Here is a 20,416-nt window from a genome sequence, read left to right on the forward strand (position 1 = left end):
TTGTGGATCTAGGTGACTATTTTTATGAACTTGTCCAGGAGAGATTAAAAAAGCTCTGATTGAAAAGAGAACTTGAAGTAAAAGATGCTGAATGTCAGCTGCCATTTCACTGCTGGGAGGGGAGTAACCAGTTTGTTTACTGGTAATTGAGGTGGCTTCTTAATGTGCATCCCATATCAGAATCTGAATACTAAAATGACAAAGCTACCCACCAATTCCTTATATGATTGCACTTTTGGGTCTTGGTCTCCACAGCTGTGTGAAGTCAAACTGAGAAAGCAGCAGTTGCTGCTTTTACTCTCTGGACCATTTTTAAAACAGGAACACTCAGTGCAGATCTTTATTTGGCCCTGTGGCCTTTCTCTGGCAGTGGCCAACAGCAACCATAGGGAAGAGTACATGTACATATATCATTTTCCCCATATTGCTTTATAAAAACACTTGGTCTTCCCACAACAGCTGCTAACAAATACTGAGTAGAATGTGCTAGCAATATTATGAGATAGATGCTACCAGACCAAGTTATCTAAGCCTATTTCCCATGTAAGACAATATGGCACCCACTTTCACACCTTAGTAATTAGGGCTGAATATGATGTGTTATGAAAGGATTAGTTTTTAGTCAGGTTTAATTATTGGGTTTTTGATTTTTTTTTATTTTTTTTAATTTTTTTTTCATAAGTGGCGTCAATCCATTCAGATACACAGAAATACAGACCACCAAACTCAGTGGCAAAACTAATTTATTTGTAAGTGATGAAATCTGCAGTTGTCCATGAATACAAATAATATGGAAGCATAGACAGAAGTTGTTCCAATGTCAGTAAGGCCATGCAAGAATCACTTGAATAAAAATCACTATTCTATGTGATCACTTACATCTGAAGTAAAACTAAGCTCCTAGCCCTGTAATTTTCAACGCACAGAGAATCTGAAACTACTGAAAACTGTTGACTATTCACTGTTTATAGGGAATTATATGGGCTTAGTTTTCAAAATCTGTGTTCACATCAAACAGAATCCTATATTCTTTTCTAATATTTTTCATTCAGATAGCCTTTGTAATGTTCCTGTGACCATATCAGAATGTCTGTATATCATATGTGAAAACATCTGAATACATGAATAAAGTGATGCCGAGTTTCATTCCAAAGTAGATCTATTCTCCAGAGACTTTCATCTCTGGATGGGTGAAGAAGTAATCATGAAGGTCGGGAGACTGTGTGAAGAGGTATCTTTCCTTTTCCTTCATTCCTGATTGATTTAGATACTTTAGTATCATATTGTTCATTTTCTTAAGCTCTTCTATGTTCTTCCTTTCAGATATGAGTCTGCTTGATATTTGGTCCATCTTGTTTCTAGTTTGAACTTGGAAAGGAAAATATATCACATTAAATTGTCAGCATTTAAGTTAAAAGTATCACTACCCTCTCTTGCATTCCCACATGAGATTTTTGGGAATTATGGCAGGTGACAATGTTAAACAGGAAAACAAAAGCAGAATCCAATGGGAAAAAGTTAGGCATCTGTGGAGTAACCTGCTCACTGAATTCTTTATGTGTTTATTTTCATTTTTTTTTTAAACTGCAGAGCAGTATAATACAACCAAATACTCTGTCTCAGACAAATTTTGCAGTCTCCAGGAGTGTATCCATTCCGTTTGTGTCCATGAGAAAATGTGTTATTAAATGGCTCCAAGTTGCTATTTCTGGGCACTACTCAGCTATATTTTTCTAGAAGCACACTTAGTAAAGCACAACAAAGACTACAGCCACAGCATTTGCTTTCCTAAAGCATTTAGGTTAAAGGAGAATTCTTGTAAATACTGGCTTTGAAAGGCGGTGTTCCTCTGGAACACCAGTATGCAGTATCCATTATATACACTTCTGGAGCTATTTTTATTTCATCCTTCTAAGGCTGACGAAATTTACCCGTGGGTTTTGAAGCCGACAAAAGTTTAATTCTAGTGATGCCAATGCAAAACAAGTCTATGCCTATGGATTTAAAGCATAATCTCAGACAAACACTAACAATAGCTAGCTTCTAAAAGCGCAGGTCTGTACCATTTCCAAGCCCAAGTGAACTTCTTTAATCCCTCAAGTAACCTTTTCACTATTAGTTATTTTACAGTTTTTCTGCTTGAGGGGCACATTACTCATTTATCTGCATGCTTAGCAGCAGCCCATTAAATATATCTGAAATTCAAATAGTAGATGTTTTAATTAGTGTTTTACAATCATGCCACTTAATGTTTTGTTTGTGTATTTGTCTTCCGCTTTGTCTCTTGAGAGCTTGTGAGCAAGTTCAGTCAAGGCTTAAGATTTCCTCTTAAGAAGGAAAAAAGGATTTTTGCTAAATTCCAGTGAATTTCCTACTATAGAGTAATCTCATGGATTACAATTCTTTCAAAATGGACTTGTGCATTAAAATAACATACCTCATGCTGTCCAATGCAATTAGTACAGAAAACTCCAAGACAACAAAGGCTCCATAAAGGCCATCTGTAGCTGTGAGCTCAGCAATGTTAGCTGATCTATCTCAATCAGTCCAGCCCAAGTGGGATAGTAAATATGTCTACAGAATTGATGCTATTATCTGATTTTTTGTTTATTTGAGGTTTTCTTAGTTCCAAACACTTTCCCATCAGTTCTTAGCATGCAGTTTTCAGGTCTTTCTGAATAAAGGATAATATCTTAAAAGAGCTTGATTTAGGTGCTAGCTTTAGTGTAATTCCAGTTTCAGTGAAAAGTCACGAATACTGAATTTCCTCTGGAAGTATACAAAAAGCTTACTCATTACCATATAGTCGTCTTAAAAATTTAATTTCGGAGTTTTCAGGGACACACTTTCACACTGTTGAGCTCAATTCTTGACAGCTGTTTAAGCTCACAAAACTTTTGCACAAAGAACAAAGTTGTGCCTTGTAGCTCAGAGAACAGAGGCCTGTGCTTCTATACCCAGGACCCACTGCCCACATCTAGCTAAAAACTTTGGTCATGCATATACAGCAGTAAGATGTTATAAGGTAGCATGACACATTTCATCAAAGTTCTTCTCCATACTCTCAAATTTTTAAGAATCACTGTTTGGTTTACTTACTTATTAAGAATATTACAAATGAAACAATTGCCAAACTGACTATCAAAGTAAGAATGAAGGCAATGAAGAAGTAGCACTGGTTTCTTGCTTTACTCCCTGTCATGTCCTCTCTAGTACCACCGGTGCTCTCAACGTCCTCATCTGTAAAGAGATGACAAGTCATTTGGTGATAAAGTTTGTTCAGTTTCATTAGAATAAGCACGACATTAATTCTATTCTATTCTGAAATGTGGCAATAAGCCCTAATGATAATAGGTGAAGTCAAGTAAAGACCATGAGAAAGTTCATGCGAATTTCATGAGATTTCAGAGATTTCATGGTAGAAATCTCTGACAGTTTTGCAACTGAGCCCGTAGTGATATAGCTGAGGGAAGGATGCATGTGCCATAGTAGCACTTCAACAATGAACAAACCTGGGGCTGAGCAATTGGCTGAACTAGCAGGAGATCTTTGAGAATATCTCAGTTTTTCTTTATTGCATTTAACATGCTCCTGCGTCAGGTAAGATTAAATTTTTTAATATCTAGGAGGGATTGTGTTTTTTCCCTTAGCATCCATAACAAGTGCATCATATACTATGCACCTGCACCAATATTGCTTTCTAATTGGAATAAAAAGGTAGGCAACATCCCGCTACTACTGTCTCTCAAGAACAGTAAGCTATCAACAGAGTTCTCAGAAATATTCCATGCTTGCTCTGCACGATGAATGCTTCTTATTGGCTGAGCTTGCCTGGCTACAGTGCTGCAAAGAATCACTGAACACAGACCCCTGTCATGCTGCAAAGAATGGGAAAACATTTTATCATTTAAAACATAAAGAAATTTTTGCATGACTGCTACCAAGGGAATCCAAATGTGTTTACATTTTAAATAGCTTTTAACATGCTAATGTGTTTGATTATGCCAGGTCATATTAAGATACTGGATGAAAGGATTGCCATGAGTACTGCAACACTCCCGAAACATCATTTTTTAACCTAACTGGGCATCTGCTATACTGCTAAACAAATTGTTCATGAGAATGTAGTATTTACTAAACTGAAAAGTACAACACAGTTCTAGAAAGAGAACCAGAATTTCATGCTGCTGAATAAGGCAAATTCATTTATTTATCTTACCTACAAAATTTCCAAGCTTTAAAAAACGTTAAAAAAACAGCAACTCTTTGTGTTAAAAAGAATAGTCCTAGAAGAATACAAAGCACTTTACAAGTGAATGCATAAAATATGCATTAGGCTACCTTTATTTACTGTTGAGTAGCAGAAAGTTATTTAAATCTGGAAAGGTATATTACATATAGTAAGCTATTTAACTAGAAGGATTATTAATGTATGGCCCTTTAAATCCCAAACATTTTGTTGTTCCATACCTTTTCTTCAGTCAAATTTGCCATTACAGTAAATAAAAACTGTTCTCTGCTCTCTGGTGACAGTGAAGAAACCCAAGGAAATGGCATGAAGATGTGTCAGGGGTGGTACAGATTGGATGCCAGGAAAAGGTTCTTCACCAGAGGGTGGTGGGCACTGGAACTGAGCTTCCTGGAGTACAAGGAGCGTTTGAACAACACTGTCAGACATATGGTCTGAGTTTGGGGTGATGCAATGTGGACCCAGGAATTAGGCTCGATAATCCTTGTGGATTCCTTCCAACTGGGGATATTCTATGATTTTACGATTCAAAAAGCAGTAGAAGTGGGAGAGCTCATATCTGAAACTAAAAAGATTTTGTCAATCAAAATGCTTAAAAGCCTCTTAAGATGCTTCACACTTGAGTCCTTAGGAGATGTGTCTTAAAAGAATGAACAGAAATTCACTGGCATTTCTATTGCCACAAGTGAATTTTAGTGCTTGGGAAGAGTTACAGTGCTATCCATGAAGAAGTGTAGACTGCGCAGTACTACAGAAATTACCTTGTCTGATGGACCCAAGTAGAAAAGAGAGACAAATTCAGGCTTCACGGTAAATCTTTAGTCAAATGTAGGGATTTCCTAGAACCTGACACCTGAAGCAGTCACCAGCAGTAGCTAAACCATTCATCTGGTGTAAACTATGCCTTTTTTTTTTTCCCTTAAAATTTTCAATGCAGAGTTTGACATATTCATCTATTGGGCTGTTGACACCTGTCCAATACGATGTCGTTAGTGTTTTTAATTTGTTTTATAGCCTATTTGTGTGCAAAGAATAAACACAAAACATTGCCATACGTACCCAGTGGACGCTGAAATTCATCTGGGCAAACATTTAGTTTGTTCAGGTTGTTTAAGGAATCAACTACGTAAAGCTTTCTTTCTTCATCAGTATTGGGGTGGTTAATTTCCAAAGAAGTTTTTTCCATTGTATCTAGAAGAAATTATAATTAAAAAGTTAAGTTATAAAGACCATTACCCCTTGCCTTAAGAAAAACACTGATTGAGGCTTAACAAGAAAGTGTGTCACTGCAGTCTGGGTACGTGAAATGTTTCAGTGATTATACAAACAAATTCGGCTATGAAGAATAAACACTACCAAAGCAGGCTCCTGTATGTGTTGAAGCACACAGTTCTAGACATAAAAAGATGCAGTTGCTCTAACAAGGCAACTTACACCACACTGGTCACTGAAAACTTCCACTGCAGTTACTGAAGAAAAATACGTTTCTCCAGGAAATACTCCTATTTAGATAAGTCTTTCTAGACCTTAGAATTGCTGTCTAAAGATACCTTTCCTTGCCAATGAATGTAAAGCTGGAGCTTGCAGTGGTTAGTTTAGCCCTAATGTTGAACAAATCTTACACACCGAATATTTTATCAACTCTCCCAAGTTCAGTCTTGCCTGCCAAACGCAACTCACCACTTCATGAGATGTAAGCCTCACCCTGATGAAAGATGTTAAGCACCTACAGGTGATTTCTGAATCTTAGACAAGTTGAATCGTCCCGTTGACATGCCACTCCCTCCATCACTCTCCGATAAACAAAAAACACTGTAATTGGATTCCTAACTCAGCACTTCACTGGAAAATCTAACTAAAATGTTTGAGGAATACAGGCATAAATGGCTATAGAAAACACCTTTCCCTTACAAGAGAAGATTGCCGTAATTCCATCAGATTTGAGCACGTAGCCAAGCATTCCCTGAGTTTTAAGCACTGAAGAGTAAGTGCTTAAATCACTCCTGACAGTGGGAGTTCTAATAATGGAAACTGATAGGCCTACATGTATACTTTTACATTTATATTTAATAGAGCATAAGAAAAGCTTGCAGCTTGTTTTTTTCTCCCTTCAGAATTGTTGAAAAACACAAAAATAAGGTAGCAGTGGTGAACTGTACCTAGCACCTGACTTCCCTTTGTGCAGCAGTAGCTTCAGGCAGAAGGTTGTATGCACTTCCATTGCCCTGGAATGCCACATGGTGTGAGATCACACCCTGGCCAGCCCCATTGCCACTTACACTCTCACTGCTGTCTCCCCACAAGCACACTCATGGCCAGCTGCAGTCATACAGAGCCGTGCATTCCTACAACAGCATGCTCAAAGCTCCCATCTCATGCACAAACCCTTCTGGTTATTTTTAGCTTCCAAAGAGCAGTTATTTCTCTGGGATATTCTGGTTAGTACCTCCCTGCAGTCTCAGGAAAGACTCTCCTTAGCAGCTTGAGCTGTAATAAATGTGAGTACCTTTCATGCATTACTATTAGTGGAATTACACATTTCTAATTTCATTATTATTTAAAACCGACTTCCTCACTGTGCATGTAACTGTGGTGAAGGAAACCTCTATGTTTTATTTTCCAGTGATATTTCAAATAAATGTGAGAAGATACATCAGTGTCACTGGCCAAAGGTATTGATGAGTCTTCCATCAAACTAAAACACTGGATTGGTTATGCTTTGCCAGTCTTTCTCGCACTTTAACTTTCTTTAAAGAACTTTTCCTTATTTGATTTCTAAATTTCTCCCTAGATTGTTGTGATAAAATTAGAACTTCGTGTGAAGACATTGAAAGTTTTTAGCAGGAAAAAACAAAAACCAAAAAGTTTAGAAGGAATTAAAATGAAAATGTTACTTACAACATAGCCACGTTCAGGTAAAAGGCCAGTATGGAGGAACACAGCCCGTGCCAAAGCCCCAGAGCAAAACTTGTACTGCTGTTCCCCTCCACTTTTAGCCCCATAGGAGCCTGTCAGCCCCTGCAGGACCCATGAAGGCAGTCACGAAACAGACTGTCTCTTTCGATCTATATTTAGCGTTAATCTCAGCCAAGCACACTGACTTCACCATATTGAACTGTTTAAAAGGAAACCAGCATATGCACAGCTCTTTAGTATATTGGAATCACTAAATATCCTATAATGGAAAAATAATGTGTTATTGAAGATCAATATTTCACTAAACCTTTGCTTTATGATTCCTTTTTAAAACTAGTTTGCTATGAAAAAACGTCATAGCAATATTACTGTAGTTATGAGTAATGAGTTTGCTATGCAGAAGTCATTTCTACATTACTGCACTTATATGTACTTTAAAGGCATCAACTGGAAAAGTTACTTTCCTACTCCAACACCTTACAAATTCAAGTATATTATCACCTGGACCGATTTGTACAGCATCCAGAAAATACACTCTAAGCTGATTGTGAGTACAGATGATTCATGGAAAGATCTTTCAATTGCTGTTTGTTTCTTTTGCTAACATTACAGAACATAACATTACAGCACACCATTGACAGGCAGCTGATGCTAACAGGGAGCACGGGTCAAAACAACAAATCCTTTCTCAAGCAATTCTCTACTTCCACAACATTAATCTACTTTAAACTGACCATGAATATACTTTTCTTTCAGAAAAGATCACAAGGTGATGCACCTACTGACTCAGTTTCCCTCTATAAGGTGACAATCTCTGCAGCTGCACTATCAGTAGCTGTGCCAATAATGCAGCTTACTCCCTTCCTGTTCGGACCCCTAGAAACTCTCCCTTCAAACAAGGACGTGCAATAAATAAATAAATAAAAATAAAATTTTTATATATATATTATCTCACACCATCCTAACTGTAAGACAAAGACTTAACACACTCCTGTTCTAAGCTTGAAAAAGTCTAAAACATCACCAGATCTCGAGCAGGCAGCAAAACGGCCCACCTCCTCCCCTCTAACAGCCTTGGACGCCATCCCAGTCTCTGCAGCTGGCACCTACAGCATTCTGGGGGAAAGGGGAACCACGTGCCCGGCCATCTGCACAGAGGCGCTGGGTACGTTGCAAACCTCCGGAAGCACAGGAAGCTCTCACAAGCGCTACTCTGTACTGGTGAACTTCACCAAAGGTGACCACCCACAGCCAGAGACTAGCAGGCTTGTGGGAACGATTCAAGGGGAGAATCGCAAGCCTCAGAACGGGCAAATGGAGTCAGCTTGATGTAGTTCAGAGATCAGGCTGAAACAAGCACATGCGTTTGCAGATCGTCTGATGCAGAAGCTCTGGCTGATGTTGGTCTTCACATAAACTCCCTCACTGTCCCCACGCCAGTCTGTTATTGGCACATTTCAGTCCTCCAGAAAGGGAAACTGGAGACCGGCTGTAGCTTCCAATATGGAATAGTGCATTTAGAGTGACTTCCGTCAGGCAAGAAATATTCTGTAGCACCAAAACTAGGAAATGTTTGACCTTTAGTCTGCAGATTGCTGCCCATTACTAAACTGACAAGAAACCAACGACAGGCTGCTGTGCAGATTACATACAAGATACAGCTCCCAAACAAAGCAGTCATTTCAGGTAACACAGTTAAGACTAACTTGGCCATATTTTGCAACAGGCAAGCAACAGTAGTTGTGCGTAAAATAAACCCCTCTCTTTCACCATTTTGGTTGTACCAGCACTACAACTTTTCATCAGAGTAGTAATCAAATTAAGACAAAGAACACAGTGAGAAACATCTTTATTCCAAAAATTAAAGACCTGATTTCAAAACATATGAATCTTTATTTTACATTGAGGCAAGTATCTTATTTACTGCTTCCTTGTGAGTGAAGGTAATTCAGCTCCACAGCTCCCCTCACATAAGTTCATACTATAGAGGAATTTCTTTGTTCATCTGCCACTTAAAGTTTTAAAAGGTACTAAAAATCATTTCACATGAACAAGTTCATCCTTCCGTATTAACACAATTTTACCCAAACACTTGGTCAATGAATCATTTAATTTACCTTACTATAAAGTAATCAAATCTGACATGTGGCAGTTGATTACAAGTGCACCCCATTTAACAGTTGAGTTACAATATGTTCAGGTTTGGATTAAGTTACACCTAATCCAAGTGTTACAATGTACCCCACACCCAGTCTTACATCAATCTATGTACAGTGTATATGCAACTGAGCAACATGCATTCTATTTACAGATTTTGTACAATACCCCTGTGCACAAGTGCAAGCTGTGACTGTTGAAATAAAAAAAAGTCATTCAAAGGTTACAAATTTATTTTAATTATCAAAGACTTAAAATTAAGCTCCACAGAGATCTAAAAAAATTCCCCCACATCCGCTCTTTTGTCACGGCATTTACTTCTCGCTTTTGTCCGAGCCTTGAATGCTGCTGAGTTATATAAGTGCTACAAAATAAAAAGAGAAATTAAATTAATCACACAGTTGTTCAAGAAGGTTGACGTCCCTCAGAGATCCATTTTAATATACAGTTCCTTTTAAATGACTGCATAAGACATATGTACACGTTTATGTTTGTACAGCCAACATAACAAAGGCATCCATCCTCCCAGTATCTCTTTGTCACTAGAGAGTTGAAGAACCTGTCTCTATAAAGACTCAGTTTATACTATTTCCTGAACATCCCCAGCCAAAAACCTAGTGCTTTCGTAGGAGCTCACCCGTCACATGCATGGAGCATAAATCAGACACCAAATCAACAAACTAATCAATCCTCAGATCCACACCTGGGAGGACAGCAGAAGGTGCCAATGTAAAAGCTGAAGAGCTCAGACACACCTAAAAGCAAGTTTTAGTTTCTTTCGGGACAATATAGGGCTTGGTTTCAAGGTACAAGCTTAAAGTTTACATCTTCTAAAGTCTATGACTTGAACACTACTTAATTCAGGAGAACTAGTATGATACATAAATACATGAAGGTGCAATAACCTACCCTTTCAAATCGGGATATCTTCATTGTCTTAAGAGTTGCAGCATCTAGCATGACTGGTGGACCAAGCTCAAACACATTCCGGAGAAAGTCATTTGACTAAAGAAAAAAAAAAAACAAAAACATATCACATAGCAAGTTTCCCTTCCAATGAAGGTGAAAAAGGGCTATTCAGAAATAGCAGTATTCCAGTAAGAAACCTCTTGCAATTAAGCCAGGGAACACTTCTTCGTCCTATCGGAATGAGGCCAAGATCTAAAACTGTCCTCTTGGGAAAAAGCACAACCACCCCCACTGATTTTCATGTCCCAGCAAGTAAGACACTGTTCTGCTACACCCTGTACACAAGATTAAGTAGCTGGACACAGATCTGTATGTTTAACATCACACTCATTTGTTGTATCTGCTTGTAGAAGTTACATTTGAAAAATTTAGGATATTTGGTATGTACCCACACTTCCCTTAGTTAGAAACGGACACTGCTTTGTAGCAGCCATCTGACTACACTGTTCTACTGAAACAAAATTCAGGAGAATATTAAAATACATCTTGATACAAGATACAGGCAGGTAAGCAGGGCTTTTACTTTGCCAAATTGAAATGAACAGCAAAGTGTTTCAAAACAAAGTGTTTTTTATTACTTTTTATAACTCCTGTCTTATAAAACTGGTAACATGAAAAACAAATTTAACTAGTTCCACCCATGATTTTGTGTCTGTTTCAATTACCAGACAGGGAAGAGACAATCCCTAGATAGCAGCAGTTTGAGCACTTATCAAACAGCAGCTCACCTGCAGATGATACTGCATCCCTGACCCCAGAATCTCCTTAAAGGTATCATAAGTCTGTTTTTTAACCCAGCAGTCAATATACATGCGCTCAGGTCCAAATTTCACTGTCTCTGTAGGAAAGTCTCGCTCCTGTCCAAAATGAAAGGGATAAGCACTTAAGATTTCAACTTAAATATTCTCCAGTACTTTATTTTCATTAGGCTCATTCTGCACATCAAAATTTCACAAATAATATAACATGCATATTACGTAAGTCTTATCAATTCATAAGCCAACATGTACCTAAAGTTAAATCTCACTTAGAGACTTGAAGGTAATGTTTCTCAAGTCAGAAAGCTTTTAAAGAATATGTAACTGACTTTCATCTTGAAACTGACTTAAAGAATTGGGCTCATCTCCAGAAAAAACAGTTCTGAGCATGAGTCACCTTTCACTCTACGTGTCAAATTTATATCCCACCTTGAAGAAAGCTACACTGGTGACAGTGGGACGTAAGAGGTGCCAGTAAATGGCTCAGACTCCTCTGCAGGTAGTCTCAAAGGTCAATTCAAATAACTTCAAAGCTTTCCCCTTGGCTTCTGCAATGCACAAGAATTAGGACAACAACCTCCACCTACCAATACACAACCTTTTCTTTGGCTCTCGACAAAAAAACGTCTCACTCCTACACTCCTTTTTGTTCATTATGCACATATCAATTTATTACAAGATTCTACAATATTTTACAATAACCTGAATGTACTGCAAACTTTCATATTAAAAAAAAAATCTGCTCGTGGTATAAAATAAAAGGAATTTAGTGTTTATAATACAATGCTTAGCTTCTTAACCAGAAAAAGCCCTCTTCAAAATGAAAGCCAAGTTAAGAAAGTAAAATTTGACTTTGATACATTCCTAAAAGCAGTTCTGTTTAACATAAACTAGCAGAATAATCTGAAATAGTGTTTAAAATAATTCTCTGCCCCTTTCACAGAAATTTTATTTCATCATAGAAGCATTTTTGATTCAATTGTATGCTACATAGCTACCGTCAATGCACTCAAGTAAGACAGAAGAATTACCTCAACAGCTCGCAGAACATCTCTGAACACAGATCGCTGCTTTCTTTTATCTACTTTGGCTCTGTGCTTATTTCCATCAGTAGCTAAAGCTCGCAGTTTCTCTGTTAGAAGTTCCATATCTTCATAAAAGAAATCCTGTTTCACACACACACACACACACACACACACACACACACACACACAAAAGCAAAAACAAAAAATTAAGAAAACATTTTCGAGTTTCTGGTCTCAGTATCTGTCCCTCCAAGAGACTGGTCTTTCCAAATTCTGGACACGGACACCTCTACAGACTGATACTTCATTATTTAAAGAGGCAAGGATGTCACTAAAGACCTTCAAGCCAGTAAGAATGGAGTCACCAGTTTATCCAATTGGAAGCTATCAACTCTGGTTTTAAAGCCCCATGAAACAGTTCAGCTGCTTCATTGTGCATATACCTGTTAAGCTGTTCTGCTCCACAATTCCAAGGGCCTCAAACTGCCTAACTGATCTGCTGCTGAACCTGGCTGGCAGTCCTGCTGATAAGCTGAGGGCACTTTCAGGTCATTAGCATAGAATTCATGCCTCTGGAGATGGATCATGAGATGCTACAGGACTGACATTAAGGAAAATGTAGTCATAAATATTGTATGCAGTAGAAAATGTGAAAATTGCTAGGAATTTTTTTAAAATGCATCACCCCTCGGCATGAGATATTTTCTCCTCTCTATTAACTAGCTCGTGCAGTTGAGCTGGATGAATAAGCCACTTATGTAAAAACAAGCATCTCATCCAAAAATGTCAGCTGACTGGACTGAATCTAACGCTTGCTTTTTGAAGTAAACTGATCAGTGGTAAAATATTTTATTTGCAGACAACTTGACCAAGTAAAGGATCAAGTTCTGGTTTCACCTTCTTTCCACAGCTGAGACTCAATTCCCTACTGTTTGAGATTAAACAGAAGCATCAGCATATCCTTTCAAATTTTGCAGTGTTAAGCATGTTGTATATCCTTACTCAAAATGCTCCATCTTAATTTGCAAACTGACCACAATAGACAGAGGTGCTGTGTGTTATACAATACTAGCTATTCCTCTCAAGGATACCAAAAAACAATACTAGAAGTAAACACTGACTTTACAGAAGGATGAATTTTCAGCTGAGAACAGAATGGTGCAGGTTTGGAGTCATTAGAACTCATTTCCAAACAGTGAATATCTAATGAATATTCCCACTATACCAAATTGTGTTTTACATTTGGGGAAAAAAAAAAAAAAAAAAACACAACTATTTCCAAGGATATTCTAGGGATATTTTCTCCTCCTTAAAAAGCTGGTATTTGATTTAGGAGCTAAAACTTACATGTTGCATTTCTAGCTACTCTTATTTGGCATTATTTCATTTTTAATCTAGTCCTGTTGTGCACCACTGAAGTCAGTGTAAAAACTACACTTGAATTGCAGTGAAGTCTTGCAATACACCCAAATATAATCGGGGTCATCCTGCTACCAAGAACACACGCAGGGAATGATATGACACTTACTGATATCAGAGATGCTGCAGAACACAAGTTAAAGCATTTGTCGTCATCACTTCAACGCAATAAAACAGCAAACCAATACTTACAGCATCTGTTTCGCGTGCCAGCTCAAACAGAAGAGCTAGTGTTTCTCCAGCAGCTATTCTCATGTTGACATCATCACAAGACAGCATACTTGGGAGTTTATGCAAGTGCCTAAGGAATTAGTCATATTTCATTAACGCATTGTTGACATTGCTTCACTGCATATAAAAAAAGATTACAATTACAAATGTAGTTTTCCAGAAAGATGCTCACATTTCAATTTTCTTCTTCACTTCATTCATTGGACAAATGGTCAACAACAGCGTCCATGCCAAGAGCGCACTGATGTGAAGCACAGTACTGGGTGTACTTGATACCCCGTTGGTGTCTCTATCTCGTGGATAAGCTTTGGTGAAGACGCTTTCGAGGCATTCCATAGTAGAGTACAGCTCCTGAAGAGAAGAAAAAAAAGAACATGGAAGTTGCTGAAGACTCACACATTTTTCTTAAATTGACAATATGAAAAAGTATTACTTATCCTCACCGTAATGTCATCGGTGACAATGAAACAGCAAATCCCTAAGCAGGTTGCACACTAGACAAAAGAAATAAATTGTCAGTATTTGATGGTGATGTCACTGTTGACAAAATGCTTAAATCTGACATTTGGAACTTAGCAGAATAGAAGTCCTTATAACCCCAGCTGCTAAGGCATTAATCTCAATAGTTTAACCCAGCTACTTCGTAACATTTAGACCTAAGTTCCTCTCTTCCCTCAGGATACAACATATGCCACTCAAGCTTTCACCTTTCCTTTCATACAACATACAAAGTCCTTCCAAAGCAGTGTACATAGCACACCTTTCACCCAATTATATTAAATCTCACTGAAATCCGCTGGCAAAAATTATGCCATTACTACTGATCTGTATAAAATATTTATTTACAGCTGTGGGAAATCTTTCTGCCTCTGTGCCCACTCTTCCAGTTAAATGGTGCTGAAGCTGGTGTTTTCATAGTCTGTCCTGGAACAGTCCAGCTTTTAACTGCAAGGACCAACAAGTCCCTTCCCTACTGCCCGTACTAGTGTTCTTACAAAAAAGATTTTATTTTCAAAAGCAATATTTGCACTGACCACACAACATCCTGAACTAAACTTAAAGAAGTTAAATGCTAGAACAAGCTTTAATAACTTTGGGTTGTAGAAGCAGCTGCTATTGAACTAATACTACTGTACTTTTTGTGCTAGCAGTATCTATTTTAATGCAGCTAGAGTACACTAGGAAAAGTAATAATAAAGACAATGGTAAATTAAGAAAAATCAGTTTAAACTCTGATGTTCTGTGAGAGGTTACTGTCAAGAACTTTCAACTACCTTCAGTTAATACTTTGGGTATACTACTCATTTACAGTTAAGATGTCTGGGCAAACAAATACCAGAAATATTCTGTGTATGAAGTATATAATTTTACATCTACTGCTAATAATTTCTTCATATACATTTGCAGAAATAATATTCTTCTATTGTTAAAATAAATACAGAAAGGTACATCAGAACTGCAGTAACAAGACTGAAATATTGTAAGTTTCGGCACCTGAGAAAATAGGAGATGGAACAGCTGTTGTTTGAAGTACCCAAGCTGAAGGAGAATGGCATTCAACCTTCAGGTAGAGCTTTTTAAGATAGTTAAGATAGTGCTACGCTTCACTCACAACTTAAGTCAACATTAGCTGTTTACACTAGTGTAGTAACCTTTAGTTCTGGATTACACAATAGTGAGATTGCCTTAATCCGCCCTATGCCCCTGACTAGCAAGCAAAATATATGAACCTTTTAAACACTTACAGCCTGCCTGGCTTGAACACTAGCTGTTCCATCAGAGACAATCTTCTTCAGAACTGGACCAAGAGTCTTAAAAATCTCTTCACTTTCAATTCCCGACCCCATCTGCACGCAGAGAAGACATGCCAGTCCAGCAGCTGCACACAGTTCCTCACTCTTACCTAGACATTAAAATACTAAGATGAGTGATCTCCTTACGCACTCCTTCCTTCCTTTAAAGACACTTGTTCAAAAATCTTTAAGGAGAAATTCAGAAATCCATAGACAGTATTATTTCAGTTAATTTTCTAGGCCAGTTAAAATAAGACATCTAAAAAAAATTAGTTAACAGAACTAAAATGAAGTGCTCTATAAAGCACTAGATAAGCCTTAAAGATAACTTCTTTAAAACAAGCATTTCACCACCATTGCTGCTTTCTAATAGTAACCACATTAATTACCTTTCTTTATGCAGCGTTCAATGCTATCAGTTAGTGTCATTCTCCTTTCCATTATAAATTCATATAATATTTTAGAGGAAAAAGCACTTTTCAGACTTTCAAGAGCTGCTTGTCTCGTTTTGGCACTGTTGGAAGAAAAAAAAATCTCCTTTGAAATCAATAGCAGTTAAGCTCAGCCTTTGACTTCATGGTAGTCTCCACCTGCATAGTCCCTGCTGAAGAGCAATCTACGGTCATATTGTTAAGTATGAAGCATTACAAGTTACCCCCTTCCATTAAGAAAAGAAAAATTTGGGTTGGAAATGCATTTCACAACAGTAAACCAGGCTACTTTGAATTATTAGCAAAAGAGAATTTGATTCTCACTTATTTAAGCACTCAGAGGGAGAAAGTTCTCTTCAGATACTAAAGAAACACAAATCCTCCCCAGCATGAAATAATCATAATTTCAATAAGCATGCAAAGAAGTTCCCTTACTCTATCAGTAAGCCAGCAATGTATGAATTAATTTCTTCAAAGCACATCATACCTTTTGTCCAATGTAAGATCAATGAATCCCTTCAATTTGTATTCTAAGTCTTCTTGTGTGGCTTCTTCATCAACTTCAGGCCCTAAGCCATAACAAATAGTTTAGTCCTACTAATACACATTAGCAGAGTCACATCTACCACTAAATACTAGAACTATCAAAAGTATTAATAAGAAAGTAGTTCACCACAGACAACAGCAACAGAATTTTTCAGCATTACAACTATATTCAACATCTCTCCTAGAGTATCTTAATGGAAAACAACCTGTTGATACATGCATGCTGATTCTATACCTGTTTGGTACATGCACTAAGAATGAATGTACAAGCTAATTAGGTCTCACAAAGATTTTGTACAACTGAAAAACCAGTAGCCAATCAAGTCAGTAGAGAACTTTCATTCTGTCTACTCTATCTACCTCTGCAGTACAGTGGAACATTCACTGTTGATGCACTGAGCTCATCAACAGCCTGCCTTCCTGGCATCACTTCAGATATCTCTGCGCCAGAGGCTCAGGTAGGATATGTCCAAGCCTCCCAGCCTCATCCCACTGCAGCAGCAGCAGGCCCTTGAGCCCTACCCTCCCCAACAGCGTTATTAGCAAGAGCTCAGGAAGAGATGGCAGATGAGACAAGTTACTGCTTCCGTAGAAGAGTCTTTTACAGTACAAATCTTGTTCAAAACACAATGCAATTCACTCTACGTCAAACTCTTCTGCAACCCCCACCATCTCAACTAAGTTATAAAAATTCTATGCCTTATAATACACCTTAGAATTGTGGGTTTTTTTCCCCCTCTAAAAATTGTAATTTATAGTTCCAATGGAAAGAAGCCTACCAGTTTTACAGGAGGCTCATGAAATATGAAGCATACCAGTAACTTTCTCCACTAGATGAACAATCATACAGTATTTAACAGAATGTCATTATATTGCTACTGCTACTTACAGTCTAGTATTCATACAAGAGGAACAGACAAAAATTAAATAACATACCATCCTCTGTGAAGCTAGCGGGATCACTGAAGCCACTGCAGTGGCTCATAGTTTCAATTGAAGCATCTTCATCACTAAAAGGCTGCACATTTCTGGGCTGACCACCTTAAAGAAAGATGAATATAAGTTTAGTCATTTTCACATGGAAAAAGATCTGAATATTAAAAGTAGAATCCCTGAGCACATGTGCATACAAAAGCCACATCCTTCACCCTGCTAACTCTTTCACTCCCACCCTTCCTAAAGATCTGTTTAGCTTTGTTCTAGAAAAACCAAGTGTAATAGGTAAAGAACTCATCTCGTTTTCAAAGCATTGGTAGAATTCCTATTTCAGTATTCAGTATCTTCCTACAATCAAGGTCAAGTTTATGCAACTTCCTGTGACTATGCTTTAAAAATAGCATTTTATTATGTGTTAAAACCAGCTACCTAAAATAGCTTGTTCTAAAATCTTCTCCAATTCTGAAGAACTTCAAGCAGATCTAAGATACACATACAGGCAAACATGCATTACCCAGTTCACTACTGGATTTACTGGATTAAGTGCAGTACGTGCATCAGCAGCAACACTTGACCCTGGGCTCCCATCGAGCCTTCCAGCTGTTAAGACTCTAAGCATAGAGCTGTAGTTTTTGTTCACTTTTAATACTGGTATGATAAAAGACTGGAAGATCCAACAGGAGAGAATCCTTGCAATAACGCCTCCTTTTACTATCTTCAGTCTCTTCAAAGAAAGCAACGTTGTTTTGCCAAAAGCTGATCACTGTAGCTTTCCATAAACTTACCCTATATTTTAGAGCAATAAGAGTTGAGGTTTGAGCTGATAATGCACTTCTATTGCTGCCTTATCCTAGCTCTTAGTACCTGCCGTAGTTGATTAACAAAATCATAGCTTTACCGGTGTTTCTTCAACAGCTCTCAGATGCCTTTCACAGAACTCAGAATTCTAATCTTCCATTTAAGTTTGGATCATTTACAACGCAAAAAATTACGCCAGAACCCAAAACACAATGCTCGTCTGTGCCAGGCAGGCTTCTTCAGCGGGAGAAGCGGCAAAAAAGCACTGCCAGCCGTCCTCAAGCTGGCATGAGGGCAGCTGCACAAGGACCCGGCGAATCGTCTGCTTCATCTGAGTCAGACAGACGCTATGACAGCCCCAAGTGAGATTTCTCACCACCCAACAAAGCCCCCACGCTCTCCAGTCACCAGCACCTCATCGACCTCTTTTCCGCACGAACCCAGCTCCCTACCAAGACTGTTCTGGAACCCTCCTTTACGATAAGCGGCCTCCCGCGCACAGGCAGCGCCGCGCAGCCGCCGCAGACCCCGGGACTGACAACAGCAACCCTGCTCGCCCCCCGGTAAGGCCCGCACCGCCGGCGGCACAGAGCCCACACAGAGCCGTGCGTGCCCGGGACGCGCCGCAGCGCTGTTACCGCGGCCCCTGCGGGCCCCCAGCGGCGCCGGGCGGTACCAGCCGCGGGGCGCTGCCGGCGGCGCCAGGCACGTCCGTTCCGGCCCCCCCACTCCGGCGCGGCGCAGCCGGGCGCATGCGCGCTAACGGCGTGAGGTGGCGATCGCGCGGCCGGCTCCCGTCAGCCCGCGCCCGGCTCCGGCCCGGCGCCCCGCGGCCACGCCCCGGTGAGGAGGCCCGGCCGGCCGATGCAGCGCGGCCCGAGGTCCCGCGAGACCGCATGCGCGGAGCCCCCGCCCGTCCGTCCGCCCGTCCCGCTCACCGGCCCCCCGCTGGTGGTTGCTCCCTCGCTTCTTTGACTTGGGCATGGTCGCAGCGGCGCTCGACTGAGCTCGGCTCGGCTCCTCGGTCCCTCTCTGGGTCTCGGTCTCTCTGCTCCCCCCCGCCCGGGAATCAGCGACAATCAGCCGATGGAAGAGCAGGATCGCTTTTTATTCCAACGCCTTTGCGAGGCCGACTTCTCGGGCCGGGGCAGCGGAGGTGATTGGCGGAGGCAAGCGAAGGACGAACTGGCGGCGATGGCAGAAATCCCCGTGAAGGCCCGCGAGCGGAGTCGATGCATCTTTCTCCTCTCAGACACCCGGGGCTAAAAGCGCGGAGCGGGCGCCGGCGCCGCTTTTATAGCGCCGAGCTGCGGGGGCGGGGCCTCGCCGCGCGCCGCTGCCGCGACCAATGACGGAGCGTTGCGACAGCGCGCAGGTGACTCAGCCGCGCGAGTCCATGACGCGCGGCGCTGCCACGCGCTCGGGGGGCGTGGTGTCATGGCGCCTCGCGGTGCAGGCTGGGGGCGGCGCGGCGCGGCCGGAGCCGAGTGGCGCCGAGGGGCTGAGTGAGGGGGGGGGGGGAAGCTGGAGGGTGGCAGCCTCGCAGAGCGCGGGACTCTCAGCGGTGAGGCCTCCTGAGGGCGCCTAAAAATAGGCCTCCGCCCCCCTGCAGGCGCGGCCGAGAGCCGGAGCGAAGAGAGGCGGAGAGTGAGGGAGGAGCGGTGGACGGGGTCGTGTGAGGCCGCGCGGGCGGGGCCCGACCCGGCAGACAAAGGAGCCGCGTGCTGCTGCGTGCGGTGCGGTTCTCACAGTTCTACTTGCTGCCTGCGGCGCAGCGCTTCTTCCGCGCGAAACAGCAAATAGCTACCGTCAGAAGCCGGACTTATGAAAATCAGGGAACAAAACATTTTTTTGGCGATTGTAGAAAAGAATTCTCCATTTTCTGCGTGTTTCCCACTCGGGAGTCTGTGCCATGTGTCACAAACACGATTGTACGCTGCAGTTTAGGTTAGCCCTAGAGGCCCGCGTGTTTTTACGTCCTACTCGCTTCTGTTTGCTGGACAGTGACTGCAGCAGCACTGCAGCATGAGGAGGAAAGACAGTCTTGCAAAACGTGCTGAGGAGCTGCATAAGATGCAGTGCTGATTGGGTTATTTGAATTCCTCTGCATACAAAGCGTTTACACCACAGATAACTTTCATCATTACTCTCCATAGGCGCTATGTGAAAGCATAAAGGAAATGGGGTT

At 40.5% G+C, this 20,416-nt stretch overlaps 2 protein-coding genes across 3 annotated transcripts; both read right to left on the reverse strand.

Moving 5' to 3' along the window:
- Nucleotides 1-726: 726 nt before the first annotated feature.
- Nucleotides 727-8,208, reverse strand: LSMEM1 (leucine rich single-pass membrane protein 1). 2 transcript variants are annotated; one of them, XM_019612591.3, is made up of 4 exons: nt 8,190-8,208; nt 5,309-5,440; nt 3,100-3,240; nt 727-1,368 (listed from the first exon to the last, which is right to left on the reverse strand). In XM_019612591.3, exons 2-4 carry the CDS (start codon nt 5,433-5,435, stop codon nt 1,160-1,162), a joined length of 477 nt encoding a protein of 158 aa, XP_019468136.2. In that variant the 5' UTR covers nt 5,436-5,440; nt 8,190-8,208; the 3' UTR covers nt 727-1,159. The 2 variants fall into 2 exon arrangements, with proteins under 2 accessions (XP_019468136.2, XP_010705154.2); XM_010706852.4 differs by lacking the exon at nt 8,190-8,208 and adding an exon at nt 7,148-7,436.
- Nucleotides 8,209-8,997: 789 nt separating this feature from the next.
- IFRD1 (interferon related developmental regulator 1) lies at nt 8,998-19,498 on the reverse strand. Its single transcript, XM_085219352.1, has 12 exons — nt 19,167-19,498; nt 17,431-17,535; nt 16,436-16,517; nt 15,907-16,031; nt 15,470-15,627; nt 14,168-14,218; nt 13,897-14,075; nt 13,686-13,794; nt 12,081-12,215; nt 11,020-11,148; nt 10,232-10,327; nt 8,998-9,686 (listed from the first exon to the last, which is right to left on the reverse strand). The coding sequence occupies exons 1-12, from the start codon at nt 19,210-19,212 to the stop codon at nt 9,597-9,599; spliced, it is 1,305 nt and encodes a 434-aa protein (XP_085075478.1). The 5' UTR covers nt 19,213-19,498; the 3' UTR covers nt 8,998-9,596.
- Between the last annotated feature and the right edge of the window lie 918 nt (nt 19,499-20,416).

Source organism: Meleagris gallopavo, chromosome 1 (genome assembly GCF_905368555.1).
Source record: "Meleagris gallopavo chromosome 1, MGAL_WU_HG_1.1, whole genome shotgun sequence".
Lineage (NCBI taxonomy): Eukaryota > Metazoa > Chordata > Aves > Galliformes > Phasianidae > Meleagris > Meleagris gallopavo.

What these genes read in the sequence shown, in the direction of transcription:
- LSMEM1 (XM_019612591.3), bottom strand. Translation starts at nt 5,435, where the DNA reads ATGGAAAAAACTTCTTTGGAAATTAACCACCCCAATACTGATGAAGAA. An exon ending in TGAATTTCAGCGTCCACTGG is followed by an intron (nt 3,241 to 5,308) that starts GTACGTATGGCA and finishes ATCTCTTTACAG; the next exon opens with ATGAGGACGTTGAGAGCACC. An exon ending in ATTTGTAATATTCTTAATAA is followed by an intron (nt 1,369 to 3,099) that starts GTAAGTAAACCA and finishes TTCCTTTCCAAG; the next exon opens with TTCAAACTAGAAACAAGATG.
- IFRD1 (XM_085219352.1), bottom strand. Translation starts at nt 19,212, where the DNA reads ATGCCCAAGTCAAAGAAGCGAGGGAGCAACCACCAGCGGGGGGCCG. An exon ending in TGAACGCTGCATAAAGAAAG is followed by an intron (nt 15,628 to 15,906) that starts GTAATTAATGTG and finishes TTTAATGTCTAG; the next exon opens with GTAAGAGTGAGGAACTGTGT. An exon ending in TGGCACGCGAAACAGATGCT is followed by an intron (nt 12,216 to 13,685) that starts GTAAGTATTGGT and finishes TGTGTGAAACAG; the next exon opens with GATTTCTTTTATGAAGATAT.